The 19,708-nt window shown below is 37.4% G+C and overlaps 2 protein-coding genes across 6 annotated transcripts; both read right to left on the reverse strand.

Moving 5' to 3' along the window:
• Positions 1 to 3,460: 3,460 nt before the first annotated feature.
• LOC122052185 (outer envelope pore protein 16, chloroplastic-like) lies at positions 3,461 to 7,302 on the reverse strand. Its single transcript, XM_042613591.1, has 6 exons — positions 7,078 to 7,302; positions 6,954 to 7,005; positions 5,966 to 5,997; positions 5,251 to 5,284; positions 5,100 to 5,167; positions 3,461 to 3,820 (listed from the first exon to the last, which is right to left on the reverse strand). The coding sequence occupies exons 1-6, from the start codon at positions 7,189 to 7,191 to the stop codon at positions 3,680 to 3,682; spliced, it is 441 nt and encodes a 146-aa protein (XP_042469525.1). The 5' UTR covers positions 7,192 to 7,302; the 3' UTR covers positions 3,461 to 3,679.
• A 1,089-nt stretch (positions 7,303 to 8,391) lies between these two features.
• On the reverse strand, positions 8,392 to 17,105 carry LOC122052186 (DNA replication complex GINS protein PSF2-like). 5 transcript variants are annotated; one of them, XM_042613593.1, is made up of 11 exons: positions 16,949 to 17,084; positions 16,797 to 16,824; positions 16,470 to 16,626; positions 11,389 to 11,488; positions 11,246 to 11,320; positions 11,044 to 11,158; positions 10,056 to 10,155; positions 9,939 to 9,969; positions 9,769 to 9,861; positions 9,036 to 9,188; positions 8,392 to 8,681 (listed from the first exon to the last, which is right to left on the reverse strand). In XM_042613593.1, exons 3-11 carry the CDS (start codon positions 16,592 to 16,594, stop codon positions 8,664 to 8,666), a joined length of 810 nt encoding a protein of 269 aa, XP_042469527.1. In that variant the 5' UTR covers positions 16,595 to 16,626; positions 16,797 to 16,824; positions 16,949 to 17,084; the 3' UTR covers positions 8,392 to 8,663. The 5 variants fall into 5 exon arrangements, with proteins under 5 accessions (XP_042469527.1, XP_042469526.1, XP_042469530.1 ...); XM_042613592.1 differs by lacking the exon at positions 16,797 to 16,824 and having other exon boundaries at positions 16,949 to 17,095; XM_042613596.1 differs by lacking the exon at positions 16,470 to 16,626 and having other exon boundaries at positions 16,949 to 17,064.
• Positions 17,106 to 19,708: the final 2,603 nt, after the last annotated feature.

The raw sequence follows: 19,708 nt of genomic DNA on the forward strand, positions 1-19,708 counted from the left end.
TAGGACTTCCCGCTAGATATCGAGCCCCGCGGACCTTTCTAGACTTCACACCAACTATTGGGCCCTGCCGACCTAGCTGGATTTTAGCTTGGTGTCAAGTCCCTCAGACCAGTCAACTCCTGCACACTTGGTAGAAAAGGTTAAACAAACATCACATCTAACTTTAACATATTTGTCATAACTCAAAATCAAATTATTAATGCAACCTGCACCAACAGGTTATACCTTCTTGCTAAATGGTGGCGTCATTTCATGGAATAGCAAGAAACAAACTTGTATAGCACTGTCCACAATGGAAGCTGAGTATGTGGCTTGTGCAGTGACTGTGCAAGAGGTTATCTGGTTAAGAAGGTTCATAAAATATATGAAGATTGCTAAGGACAGTAGGAGTCCTATTACAGTGTACTATGATAGTCAATCTACTATAGCTTTTTTCAAAGATCTCACATATTACAACAAAGGCAAGTACATAGAAATTAAGTATAATTTTGTAAGGGATATTGTTGACACGTAATATACTTGCATAAATTAAGTCATTGACTAAAGAGTCATTTTAAGGATATGTGAAGTCTTTGGGACTTCGAAGAATGTAACATATTGTAAAGACAATTAGATATATAAAAATGTCATGATCTATTCAATGTATATATCTATGTTACATTTGATTAAAGTCTCGATAAACATATTGATAGGGTGAGATTGGTTCACTCACATGGGATAATCATCTCTATTTATTCAGTATAAATAGAGGTAAAATTGTACTTATGAGACAGCTTATGCAGCTTTGAATAGAGACATACTCATAAGTTAAGATCGCCTTGATAATTGTATCAAGATAAAATCATTTATGTAATGATTGGAGTAAATGAACCCACTGTTTACTGGATCTGTTTAAGGCCAGATTGAAATTCATATGTTGAATTCAGGATTAGACATTAGGTATGTCTAAATCGAAATCTGTATGATATTAAATTTTGAGAAAAATATGTGCTCTTTTTAGTAAAGAAAAAATATCGTAGCATATGATTCATAACATGTGCACTATGACGATAATAATGGTAGTATGAGAATGGATCCATGTTTCTCTAATATGTGAGACTCTTGATATTATAAGTTAATCTCAATCCTACCCTAAGTAAATATTTAACTATCTACTTGAGGTTCTAATTAGTGTTTGTTAATTTAGCATGTTTCCTATTAGCTATAGATGATTCGATTTATTGAACATAACTAGGAAAACGACTTATTATAATGAATAGATTCTAGCTAAAAAGGAAGATTAATATTGATTTATATCTTTGGCATTTATTCATTGATACCAGTTACATTTTTTTTAGTACATAAAATGTAATTGTAAATAATTGTATTCATTGAAGATGTTGAATATGCTCTTGACATAATAGTCATTATGAAATATTAGAGATGTTTATGATGATACAAATGATTTAATTTAGGATAAAGGTAAAATATTGATATCTCAGATTCATTCTATAGAGCAACTAAGTAAAGTGTAATAACTTTCTTAGCAGCAATTGTTCATTGTGCTTGCTGTCGCACGAACTATTTTCCCTGACGTATGAATTAAATGTTCTTATAGTCTTTGTGACTAGATGCCTTTTTGAGGATTGACTTGGACTAGTGGAAGATGTTTGACGTTGAGAGATGAAGGGACGCCCCTTCCCCTTCATCTTCCTCAAGTCTCCTATATAGGAGTGTCCAAGTGCATCAGTTGAACAGCACGAGTGGGATTTGGTTTGTGATATTTTTGACAAGGTTCCAAGGTGGTGATCTTCTCGGCGACGGTGAGCCTCACAACAACAAGCATCTTTTCTAGTGTCTTCTCCAAGTTCTTCTCCTCCAAAAGATCATTGTAAGTCTTTTGTTCAGTACAATAGATTAACATGATAGATCATCAGTAGAGAATGTAGAGGATTGGTGTGAGTGGGACGAAGAAGAGGAAGAAGTGGAGGAAGGCGACAAAGATTGATTCAGTGATGCGTGGGAGGACGGTAAGGGTAGAGAAGTAGTAGTTGGACGAGGTGAGAAGGAGAGAGGGTAAGTCTGAGGCTTGGAGGATGATGGGGCTGATGGGAATGTAAGTGGTGAAGTAGGAGACAGAGGAAGGGTTGAGGGAGAGGAAGAACAAGCAGAGCGTCAACTTTGGGTCGGATCATAGAAGATTGAAGGAGTCGGAGTTGATCGACTTGAGTGAGTGCCGGTTGGAGTTGTCGGAAGTGACAGAGGAAACCACTGATGTAATAGAGAGCTTCAGGGCCGGCATCCTATTGGTGTTCGACGGTGACTCCCCATGGCACAAGCATAAGGTTGCTAGATTTACAATGTGGTTGATCATTCTTATTCTTTCTACCCTAGCGGTCGCAAACTGGTTGTTGAAATGACTGAAAAATTGGAAATGCATGTTGCCCGTTGAATTATAATTGTATTTGTATTAAGGATTAATTCCGACTAATGTATCTTGTGCTCCTTATTATATTTGTATTGAGGATTAGTTTCGACTAATGTATTATGCTCACGAGTCTAGTATTAATTCTGACTAATGTATTTTGTGCTCCTTGGATGATTGGATTGTCATTTCATTTGTAGTAAGGATTAGTTTCAAGTAAAGTATTTTAATGCTTCTTAGTAAGAATGAGAACATTTTGACATGATATTTTTGAGTGAGATATACGCTAAAACTTTTACTTTTGGATGATTTAAAACAATTTATTTTGATCAACGCATGCATGACACGAATAATTTTGTTCAAAGTTATTTTTATCAAGATTTAACTTATAGATTAATTTTATATTTCGAATTTCGAAGGATATAATTTTTTGAAACGATAAAAGGATCTCGGGCGCCTAGATTGAATCCAAATATGTGGAGTTGAATCCAGGTGTTTGGATTCAATCTAGGCACATGAATTCAATCAAAATGTTTTTTTGGTTATTTATTTATTTTTTTAGATATATTATATGTATTTAAAATTTTATGATTTAAGGGTTAGATTATAGTGGATTTAAGTTAAGAAGATTTTCTTTATAGGGTCAAGCTCCCCTCTTGGATTATCATGTTCCAGATTAAAAATTTTAGATGTTTACAAAGTATAATATTTCTTTAAGAAAATATAAAAAAAATCCAAACGCCTAAACCATTATTGTAATATATATAAACACACAAGAAGCTCATTCTAATTTTAATTTTTGGATTTATCCATTCGTCCTACATGAGTTTTGAACCCTCATTATATGAGAGTTCTATCCTATCTCCTAAATTTTAAATCTCGTTATAGTAATTGGACATGAGTATTTGTGGATTCATATATAGAAATGAATATAATAAAATTCTATCCATATCATATCCAATATATATAAATCTATCTGCCTCATTGTTATCCCCGGTGTTTGGAGGGCTTCATCCTTACTTTACCATAAAAAAAACAGAGGTCGAACCGATGGCATGGCACAATCCAATAAGAGAGTATTTAAATTCCTTTAAAGGTCATTTGATCCTATGAACTGACTCACCCTTTTCATTTTATTAGCTATGAAAACTTGCAGTAAACATGAACATAGGATCCCATTTGATTCAGCTCCCTAACCTTACTAATCGAGTTCGAAGGCGACGAGATGAAGCTTATTGCAGAAATTCTGATAGTCTCTGCTCGAGAGGATCTTGATCAGGTGAGGTAATTGATAAACTCAGCGGCAGTAGCTACTGCACCAGCTGTGATAGCATCCTTGAAAACCTTGTCTCTGTTGTTGTTGCTGACTGCGGAAATGAGCAATCCGGTAAGGGCTCCACCAAGCATTGCATTCTTCTGCAAAGAGTTGAAACTGGTCAAACACAATTCGGGAGCTATGATAGCAGATCTCGATATCCTAGTAATGTAGTCAGTGTTGGTCCCAAGTGTAGGTGGAAAATGTTTGAAGCATTACAATAGACCTCATACTTGGGATGATAAAAAACTATCGATGCAAATTCTACAATCTCATCCCTTAAACGCTCAATCATCTCTTAACATACTAACAGTTTGATCATCTTGGACAGATGCCTAAGGTTCCAGACCAAAACTAATCTTCAGAACTCAACCGAATATGTCATTTCATAAAACCATATTTAACAAAAAATAAACATGAGCTGGTCGGTAAGATGATTTGTGGATACAAACTTGAGGATTTCAGCATCAATCCCCCATGATTGAAAACCTTAATGCTAATTTAAGATGTGTGAACGTTTTCCTAGTTCGCTGCGTAGCATCATTATCTAGGCTCTTTCTATGATTGCCTATCTTGTATATCAGTACTTATCAATCCAGAAATAAAACCGCAAACGTCAGTCTCAAGCCTAGATGAACTAGGTTGAGGGTTGCATTACATAAACAACCAACATTAAAATTTGCCTAAAATTTTAGGTAAGACTAACCTTGCATGGAGGTTAATGAAAGGACAAAATTCATGTACCCCAAATAGTTTGGACACACACACATTGTCGATGATGACAACTATGATGACGGCGACAACTTACCAATATAAATATGGCGGCGGGCTTTCGGCCATCCACTTCATCAAAAAGATATACATTTCCATAAATGTAAAAAACCTCAGCGTCTATGCACTCCAGGGTTAATCGTGTGGAAGTGGAAAGTAAATCATAACAGAATTAAAGAAAATCATAAGTTATCACAGAAACAAGACTTCGACAATCTTGAAGGTTTGAATAGTTGTGCTTTGCTAACAGTGTATGGTATAGATAGGCAACCTACCATAAAGCATTTTAGACTTAGTTCACTTTGTTGAAGCTCGAGTAATAGATGAAGAGATAAAACATTAGACGGAAACCACACTTGTATCATGATACCAAGGAACCACAATAAGATAGGTGGCAATCAAAAAATGATAACCTGTTCTAACAATGGCAGACAACTTGCTCAGATTGTTGAGTTAGTGAAATAGATAGGTATACAATAATATGTAACTTGGACATTATAAGATGATGACTATTATCAAATGGGTGATGCAAATTCAGGAATCAAAACACAATATAAGAGAATCAACTAAAACCAAATAAATCCAGCATCAAGGAGTCAGAAATGTTACCCAATCTTTTGTACCACGGGCTCTTTCCATGCCATATTCCACTCCTACGTATACTCCAGCAACAGTTCCTTCAACAAAATGAATATCTATGACGAACAGACACAGATGTACAGCAAAATGAATATCTATAATGAAATGCAAGTAAGATTACCCCAGTAAGCTCCTTCTTTACACATTCTCTTAAGCTGCAATGGAATCACAAGGTCAGTGAAACTATAAAACAGTCCTGCTATTGGGATAAAGGACCTAAGGAGACACCAATTTTGCAAAACAAATAAATGAGGAAAGGTATTGAGAGAACTTGCATATTTAGTATGTGAAAGCTATTTATCAAAGTACTTTGATAGGTTTCGTAAACAATGCAACATAAAGAACATTAAACTTCAGTTGCAGCTAAATCTGTCAGGATTCTTTTTCCTGACAAACAAAGGAGTTAATTAGTGAGATAAACTAACCAAACTTGTATGCAATAGTTACATGCTACATGCATCAAGCTTTTTTCTAAACCAAGTAGAAGATATTGTTAATGGTGTGAAAAGATAGAAGATAAAGAGAGCCAAAACTAATTGGGTAGGTTAATACAGCAACAATTATTACCAAGTAGGAAAAAGACCAGAAGGAAGTGACAAAGCATCAAAATGTTATATTTTGATCATCTGAATTCGGATAGTTTTACCCAGAAGAATAATGCATTCATGCTTTTTTCAAAATCTTATTGAGAAAGAAAAGAAAATGTGTCACACAAAATTTCAGTTGAGCATTATTCTATTTTCATGACGGCTTACTAACTTTATGCTGTGACAATATAAAGCATGCACCAAATGTCACTGAACTTTAACATTAAAAGAATAGTATTTAGAACATACAGCATCCTCGATTTTGCCTTTGCTGATACTCCCTGCAAAAATTGTAATTGCATGTCACATTTGTCCAAATAATCAGATTGCACTTTGAAATGTAAGATATCTCCTAGTTACATTCAAGAGTGGGAATAAGGTCCAGCAAATCACTGTAGTAAAATAAATCTTTCAAGAGTTTTCACTAAACACATAAATATATAAAGGCGGAGAAGCTCGTTAATAATAAGTTGAAGACAATAGGACAAATCCACAAATTATACAGAACTATTCAATTACATAGCACTCAAATTTTCATAAATTCCTCTTCCAAAGACGCAATGTTAAATCAAAGAATAGAAACAAAGCAAAGAATAATCCAAAAAGTTATAGTAACTGAGAATCTTCATGGTAGATAAGGAACTTCTTATTATCTTCCTGAATAAAAATACATGAATAGTAATCCACACAACTGCAGAGCCTCGCCTTGATGATAAGTGCTCAAATTGTGTTCTCTTGTCTGTTTATGTGAATCATTAATAATGTCTAATGATACTTAATGGAGAGTCTATCTAACTTCTGACACAAAATCCAAAATATAAACAATCATGTAATAGGTGTGAATAAAAGAAGGAACATATCAAAAGCAACACAAATGCTAATTGGTCCAGCTGTTCAATTAGTTCGGCGATACTTCTTAGACAATGTTGCAATGGACAATCCTAGGCGAAGGTTATCATTAGTCTGTATCTACATTCCCTAAGGCTTCTAATGGTTTCTTTCGCTGCTCACGTACTAAGCTATGCAAGTTGAATTGACGGGAGTATAACAGGCAACAATGCATCAATTCTAGTGCAGATCTATTTTTTTTCATCACATTCACCTAAGTTCAATAATAATATCTGTATCTTATTTCTTATCACAGTAAATGAAAGTAAAATAATAGAATTTTCTTTCTGGTATCAGATTTCTGAGACACATTCCCACAACGGATCAAAGAGAAGAGCAACAAGACAACCTTTATGCACAAAGTGAAAGGTTTCCTCCGCAGCGACCCTGGAGGCAGCTACCTGGATTAACAAGCGGATCAGAGACGAAATCCATAGGAGCAAATGAACCGAAAGTGCGGATTCGATACTCGCCGTTCCGATCTTGAGGAAGCCGTCGACGGTGCGATTGAGGAAGGGGTTCCCCATGTCGATAGCCACGTCGATCCTGGGGGAGCTAATGGAGCCGGAGAACACATTCCTCGGCATTTTCTCCGGATCTAATCGGCGATCGCTCGATGGAACACGAAGCGGAGGAGAGAGGGAAGAGCTCACGAGAACGATGAGTGACACGGGAAAGCAAATGGACGGAAGGGAGGAGCTTTAAAGAAGTGGACGAGATGATGGAATGACCAAAACACCCTCCACGTGTAATTCAATTCCCCCGTAAATAATTATTATATGAATAAAAAATGTAATATTATACATTCAATCCAACCATCATTAACAAACCCTTCTTATTCTGTTCTACTTTTCTTGCTTACAAGATGCAAAGGTTGGAACCGTCAACCCAGCGGCCCCCTCACCCCGGCCCCACAAGTATGAGAGGGAGTAAATCACGGTGAATACGGGCCCAGTTATGACATGGCGGTCTTAGGTGTTTAGCACGGACAGATATTGATGTTATCGCAATTGCTGCCGCAGACCTTTGACCTCCCGACTCATGATGCAAGAATATCATGTCATAACCGGCTGATCCCGCCCGTGGGGACACTTTTCTTGCTTACAAGAAAACAAAAGAACTAAAACTCAAGGCGGACGGAACCACTTGGGGTGGGCTCCAGCGCCTTCTATTTTTTTTTAAAAAAGAATAATTTAATAATTTTTATTTTTTTTAGTCCCATCACAAATTCCTTAATTGTTGAGTTTGACAAATTTTTAAATACAATTTTAAAATAATTTAATAAACATATTAATTCTATCACTTATTTATTTTTTTTTTCAAAAACACCGTCTCTTTTTTCTCTCCCCAACATCGTGTCCTTTTTAAGGGTAAGCAACCTGTTCAAAATTAAACCCAACAAATCAAAATCAGTAAAATTTTAAATAAATTAAACCGACTGAATTTTATCGTCAAAATCAAACCGATATAAAACGATTACTTTGATCAATTATGGAATTAACCAAACTTTTCTCAGTAAATTAATATATCAACGGCTTACAATATAATAGTCGAGATTTATGATGTTTGGATTTAATTTATTTATAAAATTCAAAATCTAAATCTAAATGAATAAACCAAAAACAGTAATATATTTTTAAAAAAATCAAATTAACTTCTAAATTCAATAAGTTAATTCAATTTAACTAACCCCAATTCCAATATTAATTGCAATTGAATCTATTGTAAAATTAAAATCATACTGTTATATTCTTTGCATCATGATCAAATACAGAAATACCATAGAATTGTAATTGCGTAAACCATGAAATACTCAACAATAATAAAGATATTTTTTAAAAAAAAAACAGAATTAGAGGTTTATCTATCAATTAGTTTCGACTAAGTCTGGTTACAAAAGCAAAGGAAAAGATGATAGAATTGACGAGTGCAAACAAGAAACTAGCAACATGTAACCAAATGAAGGGTAAACTTCATGGCCCAAGAGAACTCGAAGCAAACTAAACATACACGTCGCATGGAGAGCGAATGAAATCATCAGATTGTGGCGAGTCAGTTGCTACCTCGGCCGCAGATTCTGCAAAATGAGAAAGAGCATAGCAAGTACTTTAAGGTTTGCTCAAGGCTTACTCTTTTAGTAATGGTAAGAAAAAGCAATTGAGATCTGATTTTTCCACGCTCAGGCACGATAAATCAGGACGAAGATTATGGTTAAGCCGGATTCAAACGCAAAATTCATGCTCCGATCAGCTTGAAGGATATAACTTTTAAAACATTTGGCCCAGAGATCAAGCTCGCTGTTGATGGTCTAAAAAAGACTAAATGTAGCACATGAATGCCTCGAGTCACTTTTAAATCATAAACATCTATTTGTCATTTGATTCAGGTGCGAAGAAGCCATATAATAATTACCAAAGAGTAACCAACTTACTCGTGTGCTGCGAGTTAACACTTGTGGCTGTTTCCTTCCCGAGATATTGTGTTGCTGGATGATTTGAGGATTATCGTGCTTATAGAAAGCTTGTAAAGTCCTCATCATGAACGGCCTCACAATATTTACTTCCATTGCAGAGAGATTTTTTAGCTGTGTAACAAAAAGTAAGGAGAAAAGATATAAAGGAAGTCTGTTACGATTACAAGGCCACAAGGGAGGGCCTGTCCTCACCTTGGTAGCAGATTTGCATAAATAGTCTTGATCAAAAGACACAAATACTAATTTCTTTTGATAAAAATGGCATGAATACTTATGACTTGTCATCTTTTCATAGGAATGACTGAGAAAATGGTAACAGCTGCTTGATCACTTTTTTTCAAAGAATCTCTTCCTTTTTAATTTATTGGTGCAGAAGAAAGATTGTTATTGGTAATAAGTAACTGAACATGAAAAAGATATAAACTAAGATGCCTAAGCACAATCCTATCGTATTTATGATCTGTGACTTACAAGATGAAAGTGCAAAAAGAACTAAACATTTGGTTTATCATCCATGTGCTAGGTTATTACTTCCTAGGCGGTCAAAATTTTGTTAGAAAACCAAATTGATTTTAAGTTCCAAGTTAGTGTTCATTGCTTTCTCATAAGTAGACACTAACAAACATATGAGAAGAAAACAAATTAAAATGCCCTGAAATGGTAGGAATCAAAGGATTCAGTTTGCACATACCTTCACCGCATGTGTACGACCAGATATATTCTCTAAGCCAGATTCTACCTTATGAAACCTCACATCTCTAATATCTTCAATTAAAGATCTCACCTGCACAATTACGGCTAACAAAAGCGAAGAGAAAAACAATACCATATTGAAAAATGTATGCATGCATTCAATCTCACCATGTATGTATCTTGAACATCATCATGAGCACTGAAAATGATTATTAGGCATAGATAGAATGTCCAAAATGGCAACAAAATAAGGAAACAAAAAGTATACACGGGATCGACACATACTGGTCAAACAAAAGCTTTGAAATTTCAATGTAGTGAAAAGGCAATGGTTGAAATTCCCTAGGTGTCTCTCTTTCTGTTTCGAGTACTTGTGTCAGTTTATCTACAGATAAGAATCAGCAAGACAGCAACTTAAGCCAAAATTGTGATATCATTCAATAAAGCTAAGCTAATACAAAGAAAAACATAACAATGACAAATAAGAAGTTTAAGACAATCAGTGCTAACAGCAATATCTGGAACAACTAATTCACAGTCCACGAATATAAAAACTGAGATTTAGACAAAGCCAATATGCAAACAGGGATCAAGAGAGTTCAGCTGATTTTTGGAAACAAAAAAACAAGCTACTTTGGCAAAGCTATAAGTAGTTTGAATGGTCCATGAGACAATGTGTCTCAGTACAGGCAAACTTCTATGAGTATCACATTGTTTGATGCTCTAAGCCTCCAATTAATGGAATTGTATAGTCATCAAACACATTACATATGACACTAATCACAGATAATTTCAATAAAAAATGGCAGATGCATTTGGTAGTTAGGTAGAATTTGCATATTAAGTGCATTAAGGACACAATAAATGGATAGGAAGAATTTCCACATCAGTCAGTATGTATAAGAAAACAACCAGTAGACAGCATGAAAAATAAGAAATGACACTTCTGCTTTCTTTATATCCACTTGGTGCTAATTCATAGAGTCCTGGTAGATTGGTTAAGGTATTAGGTGCCAGCCAAAGACTATATCAGAGTAAAATAAAGTATAACGAGATGTAGGAAAAGTATATAAAAAACAATCAGGATCTACCAGATCGGCATGCCTATTAATCAAAAAATTTAATCAATGCATCTTCAAGAATGCTGCCTCTGCCAGCAAGGCACTAGATTACAGTGGAGGCTAACCATGGATATCATACTTTCCCAATTTTCAAGCACCACAAAAGCAACAGAACCAATATAGATTGCCACAAACTGAAAAAAAACTCTCACCGACCGACATCCACTCTGGTGTGCGGATGGTGCACTTCCCACGCTTCTTCAGAGCTGCTGCTAGCCAAAGTGGTACTTTGCAAGCAATTTGCGGAAAGAAAGGGCCAAAATCTCCCTGTCATTAGAAGCGCATCGAAACCACCATGAACCCCACAGGTTCAGATTACAAAAAAACAATGACGAAGAAAATAGATAAGATTACACAGATCATGTTCAAAGACTCCATTTTGATGTTGGGAACAATCTCCACCATTTCATCCTCAGCCAAAAACTCCACCTAAAATCCAAAGCATGATAAAACATCGATCTATGTAATCGGATGTAACGAGGGATATACATACGGACCTCTGGAGCAGAGAGTAAGGAGAGCTGGGGATCGGACTGGCCAGCCATTGATGCTAAACTTAGCGGTTTTAGTCTCCTCGCGGACGAAGTAGGGTTGACACTGAGCAGAGTGGAGAGTAATCAACCGTGTGAATGAAGGGCACAAAATTGAAACCCTAGGTGTTCGTGCTATAAATAAATTATTCCTATAAAATTTATTGTTATTATTTTTAAAAAAAAGAGTTGTGATACGCTCAAGGAAAAAACTCAAGGAAAAACTCAAGGATAGAGACATGCATTCATGGCCCACCATTTCACTTTTTGTGGGCCACATCACTTTATGTGTCTATTCTTGAGTTTTTCCTTGAGATTTTTTCCTTGAGCAAATCATTTCTCTAAAAAAAAATATCATGAGTTAAGGATAATCAAATCTAAAATTCAATATAAAAAATATTTTAAATATGACCGAAATCAAAAGGGCAGTTGACATTTAACGAATCGTTCTATATATTTTATCTCGAGAACACCTTGGCTTTTATTATAATGATATGATGGTTCTTATTTTTCGATGTTACTGGCAATCAAGCACACATTTTATGTGTATAATATAATATATAAGCATACGGTCAAATAATTAATACTAGTATAATTTATTCTATAAATACCTTAATTTAAAAATAAATTATTAATAATATCTCAAGTTATATGATGAGCATATTTTATATTACCAAAAAAAATCGATAAAATAATCGATGAGATATAGAGATGGATAGATGTGACTGTGATTTTTCTTAAAAAATCAATGAGATATAGATGGATTGATGTGACTGTATCGATATACAAAAAAATTGAAATAGATGGATTGATAAGTTGTGATATAAAAAAGGATAAAAATAAGAAAGCTGTAGCAAAAATGAGAAAGATAAGGGAGGAGAGAATGATGAAAAATCAACAAGGCTTGAGGCGATAAGAAGAAGAGATGCAAATAGTAAAAATTAGGTTATATATCTCTGAGTTACAGAGGATAAAACGTTGAAATTACTAATAAATCTTAAAATTATTTTTAATGTAAAAAAAAACATTAACATAACTTAATGTTTTACCAAATCAATTGAGAATTGATTATTAAAGAGTCTAAATTCTTAATTAAATAATTAAATTATAAGTAACTATTACAATATATATTAGCTACTTTGTAACGGTTAGAACGTGTAAATAATAGTTAATATAACACTATTATAGTATTAGGGCATCTCCATTAAATAAATGATTGGGTTTACAAAATAAACCTTCATTTTTAAACCTACTACCATTGGGTGACATGAATTTTTAGTTTAAGAGTTTCCATCTCCTGCGGTGATAATCTTACTGTTTCTTGCGGTTTGGTGATGTGGCAAGTTCCACGTCGTCATCCGCTGCAGTGAGAAATCGCTAATGCGTTGAAACCTATTTCTCGCGTTTTCCTCTCCGTAGAACCCTAGCCGTCACTCCTCCCTCTCCGAGTCATCTCTCTCGTCGAAGCTCGGACGCAAGCTCTCTCTACGGCGACGTGCTAAGTTCTCGACCTCGAGTCGCCCTCTCTCGCCGAAGCTACGACTCTCTCTCGCAACGAGCCCTCTTCAAGCTCTTGCTCACTGTGAGCCCTCTCCCGATCAGCGAGATCTCCCTCGACGCAAGCCCTCTCCTTCCTGTCTCTCATCACTTGCCGACGAACTAGGGCATCACCCTCCGCCGAACCAGGGTATCACTTGTCGACAAACTAGGGCATCACTTGCCGACACAAGCTCTCCCTAAGCCACGATCAGCCCTCCGCACCAAACCTCATAGCTAGGTTTTCTCTCGCCTGGAAAATCATTCTTCGGTAAAAGTTTCTATACTTTCTGTTGAGTAATGATTTTTTTTAGGCTTTTCGCTGGAAAAATCCTCGTGTTCCTCTCCTCGTATCCCTTCCTCTCCGGTTACCCTAGACAGCCAAAGGTGAAGAAACGCGATCCTCTCCGCAAACCAGACCAAAGCTACAAGACCAAGGTTATCTCTCCACGCTACTCTCTAGTCGTGATTAGCTAGGTTTTCTCTCGTTGTGACCTCCCAGCTCCTTTCCCCGCTACGACTCCCTCTCCACCGACATACTGTTGGTACCCTGTGGTAGTTTTGATGTAATCGACAAAGTCAAGTTAGATCCTGTTAATGTTTAACTCATGTGTCTAAGTGTACAAGAGCTTAGAAACACATGAAGTCAGGCAGAAGACGTAGCTAGCGAGAAAGACGGCACGAGAGAAAGAGCCGATGGGCTCGATGCATCCGAGGGACGAGGTGCTGCGGAAGAGTACATCGGCAGACGAGAAGGACGCACGCAGTGGTCCGAGGGATGAGAAGCCGGGGAGGAAGTCTGCTCGAGAAGAAGGCCGGAAAATAGGTTCGGGTGAGCCCTATTCCGGTTGGCCGAAATCACCCTAGCAAATGGAGCAACAGAAGAGCCAAAAAGGAGTTACGGAGCTCCTGGAGGCACCTTCATTGGAGTTAAAGGCGCCTATGCGCCTTTCAGTGGGAAGGCGCCTTCAACCCACATGGAAGGTGTCTTTAACCTTGATTGAAGGTGCCTTTAATCTAGCAGATTTGAACGTTGCCGAGGATATGTTTTATCCTCGGCAGATAAAGTTTTATCCCTTGAAGGCGCCTTGAACCTCTATTGAAGGCGCCTTCAAGCTACGGATAAGATTCTACAGGGGCTACAAAAAGACCCCTAAACCTAGGAAATAAGTAACAACTTCTGTATTGATTTCCTAACTACTTTCTAAGCTTCCAAAGAGTGTAAGAGGTTTCTCTGCCTTCAAATAAGGAGATCTTTAGTGTGTTTACTTGCCTTGGATTAACAACATCCCCGGTTGTAACCAAGTAACTCTTTTGGCCTCATTTTTTTTTGGTTGTTCATTTATTCTGCTTTTTTTCACTACTAATCTGAGTTAAAAGTTTAGGAAGATTTTTCTTATACAGCCAGTTCACCTCCCCTCCCTCCGGCCTACCTAGGTCAACAATTGGTATTAGAGCGAGGTTCGCTTCAGGAGCATACGAGATGGCCAAATCAAGCATCTACCCATCGAAATTCGAGGGGAATTTCAACAATTGGAAGAAGAAGATGGAGGTATTTTTCAAAACTGATTTTGATTTCTTTTAATAATGGAATTTAGTTTTGTAGCACCCGAAAGCAAAGAAAAATACCACTGGACCAAAAAGAAACAGGCCGATTTCATGACAAACGGTAAAGCAGAGTTCCATCGGCTAAGTGTCTTACCACCACAAGAAGTCAACTGGATCGGAGCCTACGAGTCTGTAAAAGAGATCTGGGAGAAATTCCTGGAACTACACGAAGGAAGCTCGGAGGCAAAACTCGCGAAACGAGATCTGCTCAAAATCATATCGGCAACATCAAACTGGAAGAAGGTGAAACCGTTGCACACCTTCACTCAAAGATAAAGGAGCTCATCATTGGATTCACAAATCTCGGATAAAAGGTAAGCAATCGAGATTTGCTAAGGTACGCACTTAACGCATTCCCTAGAAATACTGAATGGGCATCATTAGTAAATATTTATTATATATCTAAGGATCTAGATTCAACTACTTTAAAAGAATTATTTTCAACTTTTGAAGTCCATAAAATGAGATGTGCAGGTCTGAAGAAGGAGCATAACATTGTCTTAAAGGCAAAGGCGGACGAACAAAATTCAAAATCTTCTCTCGATGATAATAAAACAACACTGATGGTATGTAAATTTAAAAAGTTATTTAAGACTAAAAGATTTAATCAAGTGTAGGATAGAAAAAGAAGGATAAGATGCTACCACTGCAATGAAGAAAAACATGTGAAAGATAACTACCATAAATTAAAAGACAAGGACAAGAGCAAGAACAAGAAGCCGACCCAAGCGAACAAATACAAGAACATGAAGGCGACGTGGGACGAAACGTCGTCCGAATCAGAAATTGAAGTCATCGCAGGAGATGAAGCAAGCTCGTCTGAAATGAGCATCGAAAGCATCAATGAAGGGAGAGCGATATCAGAAGAAAGCAGTACTTCAAGGGGAGCTTCGGATCATGGAATCGACAAAGTAAGTCAGGTACGATCTCTTCCTCCTGACAAGTTATTTCAGTTTATAAAACTATTAACAAAAAATTATTGTAAATTATAAAAAGAAATTAAAGAATTGAAATCGACTCTAGCTAAATCTTGTTAATTAGAAGAATTTGATAAAATAAAAAATAAAAATGAAAGTTTAAAAAATGAAATAAAAAATTTGAAAAATTGTGTATGCTCAAATAGTCAATATATTAGAAAATATAGTGAATTGAATTGGTACCTTAAATACCATAAGGGCCAGATTAGGAAAATTTCATAGAAATACATACCTAAGAAACTTTTAATTAACCCAGTAGGAAGGAACTTATATTGGGTTCCAAAATTATATTTGGATTGAATGTTTTTAATAATGGCTTTATAGTAAATTAAATATTAAATTTTTTTAAGAGGCTTTGTCTAAAAAGTGGTTATTGTTTCAATATCCAAGAAGACCTAGTACCTCGCTACAGCCTGGAAGCTAATTATTAAAATAAGTATTTAATTGACTAATTGTTAAGCATTTAGAAATTATAAAATACCTTAATTTTCTGTTAAAAATTAATTAAATATATTTTTTTAATTAATTCTTATTTTTTAAACAGTTAGATTTTTTCATTTTTACTCTTAGACTTTTAAAAGTACCCCATTTTTAGTGTGATCTGAAGGGGGAGTAATAAGAGATTAAGTCTATGGGGAGAGTAGTACAACAAATTTTAATTTTTATACTTGTAAATTTTTTTTTTGTAAAATATTTTTATAACTGTTTTTTATTTGTGGTTTATCATAATTTCACTTGGGTTTGATTACATCAAAAAGGGAGAGATTGTTGGTACCCCGTGGTAGTTTTGATGTGATCGACCAAGTCATGTTAGGTCCTATTAGTGTTTAACCCTTGTGTTTAAGTGTACAAGAACTTTGGAACATAGAAAGTCGAGCGGAAGATGTAGCTAGCGAGAAAGACGACACGGGAGAGAGTCGAGACAACCTAGACATTTGGGGCAATTCCGCACTGTTGTTATGACCTAGACAAGGCTGCAGTTCTCCCAATCCACTAGCCCGAAGAATGTTTTGATCGGAGAACGAATCATCATAGGTCAGTCCGCTCATCATGCCGCAGCGAGATCACGAAGCTGTAACAGTCCCTGCAAAACTTAATATCTCTAGATCATGAGCAATGTATAGAAGGTCCAGAAGAAGAATCCAACAATCGTCAAATCAACCACTCATATTCCTAAAAGGCCTTTTCAAAGCTAGTAGCTGCACGCATCGAAACTCGATTTCCCACTAAGATCAAGAAAAACCTTAAGGATACCTCTTATGTGTTCACGGAATCACTTCACCTGGCATCGAAAACCCACAAAAGAAAAAAAAAGACGGCAACTTTACTTTGGAAAAAGCTACGGAACAGATCGAATCAAAGAGTGAAGAGCAGGAGGAGGAGGAGGAGGAGGAGGAAAAGCTAACCTCTTTCCGACGCCGAGCTCGCGAAGAAGAAGAAGAAGAAGAGCAGGCTCCAATGGCTTCCCCACCGCACCTTTTTCGGCGTAAGATTAATATAGGTTTTTTATCGGCGCTTAACCAGGCGGCGTAGGCGAAGATCATCCGTCCAAAGGGAATTCGACGACCCAAAAATCAAAATGCTCGTTGGGTTCCCTGATTCGATCGTGGTAGATCTCGTGTCGAACTTACCTAAAGTACCCACCGTGCCATTCCCGCGTGGGGCCCGCGAAGGCAACAGCGTTGAGGGTCGAAGAGTGGGGGTGGAGGAGGTGCTGAAACTCTTTTGTTAGCCGACACGTGTCAGTGCCGCACGTGAGATGCTGCTTTCTAATACTGTCATGTGGCGGAGATTTGATTAAAAGTATTTTTTATTTTTTTATAAATTTAATTAAAAATTATTTTAAAATATTGTTAACAACAGTGCGGAATTGCCCCAAATGTCATAACAACCTACCACAAAACATTTTAGACTTAGTTCACTTTGTTGAAGCTCGAGTAATAGATCAAGAGACAAAACATTAGGCGGAAACCACACTTGTATCATGATACCAAGGAACCACAATAAGATAGGTGGCAATCAAAAAATGATAACATGTTCTAACAATGGCAGACAACTTGCTCAGATTGTTGAGTTAGTGAAATAGATAGGTATACAGTAATATGTAACTTGGACATTATAAGATGGTGACTATTATCAAATGGGTGATGCAAATTCAGGAATCAAAACACAATATAAGAGAATCAACTAAAACCAAATAAATCCAGCATCAAGGAGTCAGAAATGTTACCCAATCTTTTGTACCACGGGCTCTTTCCATGCCATATTCCACTCCTACGTATACTCCAGCAACAGTTCGTACAACAAAATGAATATCTATGACGAACAGACACAGATGTACAGCAAAATGAATATCTATAATGAAATGCAAGTAAGATTACCCCAGTAAGCTCCTTCTTTACACATTCTCTTAAGCTGCAATGGAATCACAAGGTCAGTGAAACTATAAAACTATTGGGATAAAGGACCTAAGGAGACACCAATTTTGCAAAACAAATAAATGAGGAAAGGTATTGAGAGATCTTGCATATTTAGTATGTGAAAGCTATTTATCAAAGTACTTTTATAGGTTTCGTAAACAATGCAACATAAAGAACATTAAACTTCAGTTGCAGCTAAATCTGTCAGGATTCTTTTTCGACACGGGAGAGAGTCGATGGGCTCGGTGCATCTAAGAGACGAGGTGCTACGGAAGAGTTTGCCGACAGACGAGAAGGGCACACGCAACGGTCCGAGGGATGAGAAGTCGGGGAGGAAGTCTGCTCGAGGAGAAGGTCGAAAAATGGGTTCGAGTGAACCGTATTCCTGTTGGCTGAAATCACCCTAGCAAATGGAATAGCAGAAGAGCCAAAAAGGAGTTGTGGAGCTACTGGAAGCGCCTCTATTAGAGTTAAAGGCGCCTCTGCGCCTTTCAGTGGGAAGGCGCCTTCAACCTTGATTGAAGGTGCCTTCAATCTGGCAGATTTGAACATTGCTAAGGATAATGTTATCCTTGGCAGATATAGTTATATCCCTTGAAGGTGCCTTGAGCCTCTATTGAAGGCGTCTTCAAGCTACGGATGAGATTCTATAGGAGCTATAAAAAGACCCCTGAACTTAGGAAATAAGTAACAACTTTTGTATTAATTTCCTAGCTATTTTTTGAGCTTCCAATGAATATAAGAGGCTTCTCCCCCTTCAAAGAAGATCTTTAATGCATCTACTTGCCTTAGATTAACAACCTCTCAGGTTGTAATCAAGTAACTCTTTTGGCCTTGTTTTTTTTGTTGTTCATTTATTCTATTTCTTTTCACACTACTAATCTAAGTTAAAAGTCGAAGAAGGTTTTTCTTAAATAGCCAGTTCACCTCCCCTCCCTCCGGCTTACCTGGGCCAACACATACTCCTTCTCCGGTAAAAGCTCCTATACTTTTTGATCCTGTCCGTGCACTGAGTCGATGGAAACTGGGGACGTGTCGCTCTCTACTGCTCCCAGGTGATCTTCACAGCGACATAAGCCTTCGATAAACCTGCAACAAAGTCGGGCCGGGAAGGGATTCCCGACGATGACCTTCCGACGCTCAAGTCAGGCAATGGCGAGAAGAAACAAAGGCAGAATAGAGACTGTGGCTACAGTAGATCAGGAGAAAAATCATACCTCCGTAGAAGTCCAGGGGTCTTTATATAGGACCCCGGAGAGGTGCGTGCACGTTTCCCAAGGCGTGCACATTCCTCAAAGCATACCTCAGAATGGTTGTGTTAGAAAAACATGTCTGACGTCATACCGCAATTGTCCGAGCATATCTCTTCCATGGCAGCGGAAACTTCCTCCGTACGATCCTTGGTACGGCCCGGCCGCCGACCATGCTGCTTGTTGGCGGCAGACGTCTCGAGAATGATATCACTAGCTGCCCCTTTTGTCCTCTTCTAAGCGCTTTGTCTATAATTGGGCCGGATGGGCGGATTGCACGGCCCCCCGGGTGCCCGGGTATACACACACCTCGGATCGGGCGAGTCGGCCGCCCGGCCACATACTCGGATGGGGCACCAACTAGTTGTTCTGCAGCTCAGCAGAGCAGCTTAGCTACTCGGCATAGCGGTTCCTCTATAAAGGAGCTTGTGAGCGTCGGAAGCTCAACCCGAGGTCGAGCTGTCTTCATGCCGGCCCAGGGTCTACTAAGGCCGGT

This window comes from Zingiber officinale, chromosome 3A (assembly GCF_018446385.1).
Source record: "Zingiber officinale cultivar Zhangliang chromosome 3A, Zo_v1.1, whole genome shotgun sequence".
Classification (NCBI taxonomy): Eukaryota; Viridiplantae; Streptophyta; class Magnoliopsida; order Zingiberales; family Zingiberaceae; genus Zingiber; species Zingiber officinale.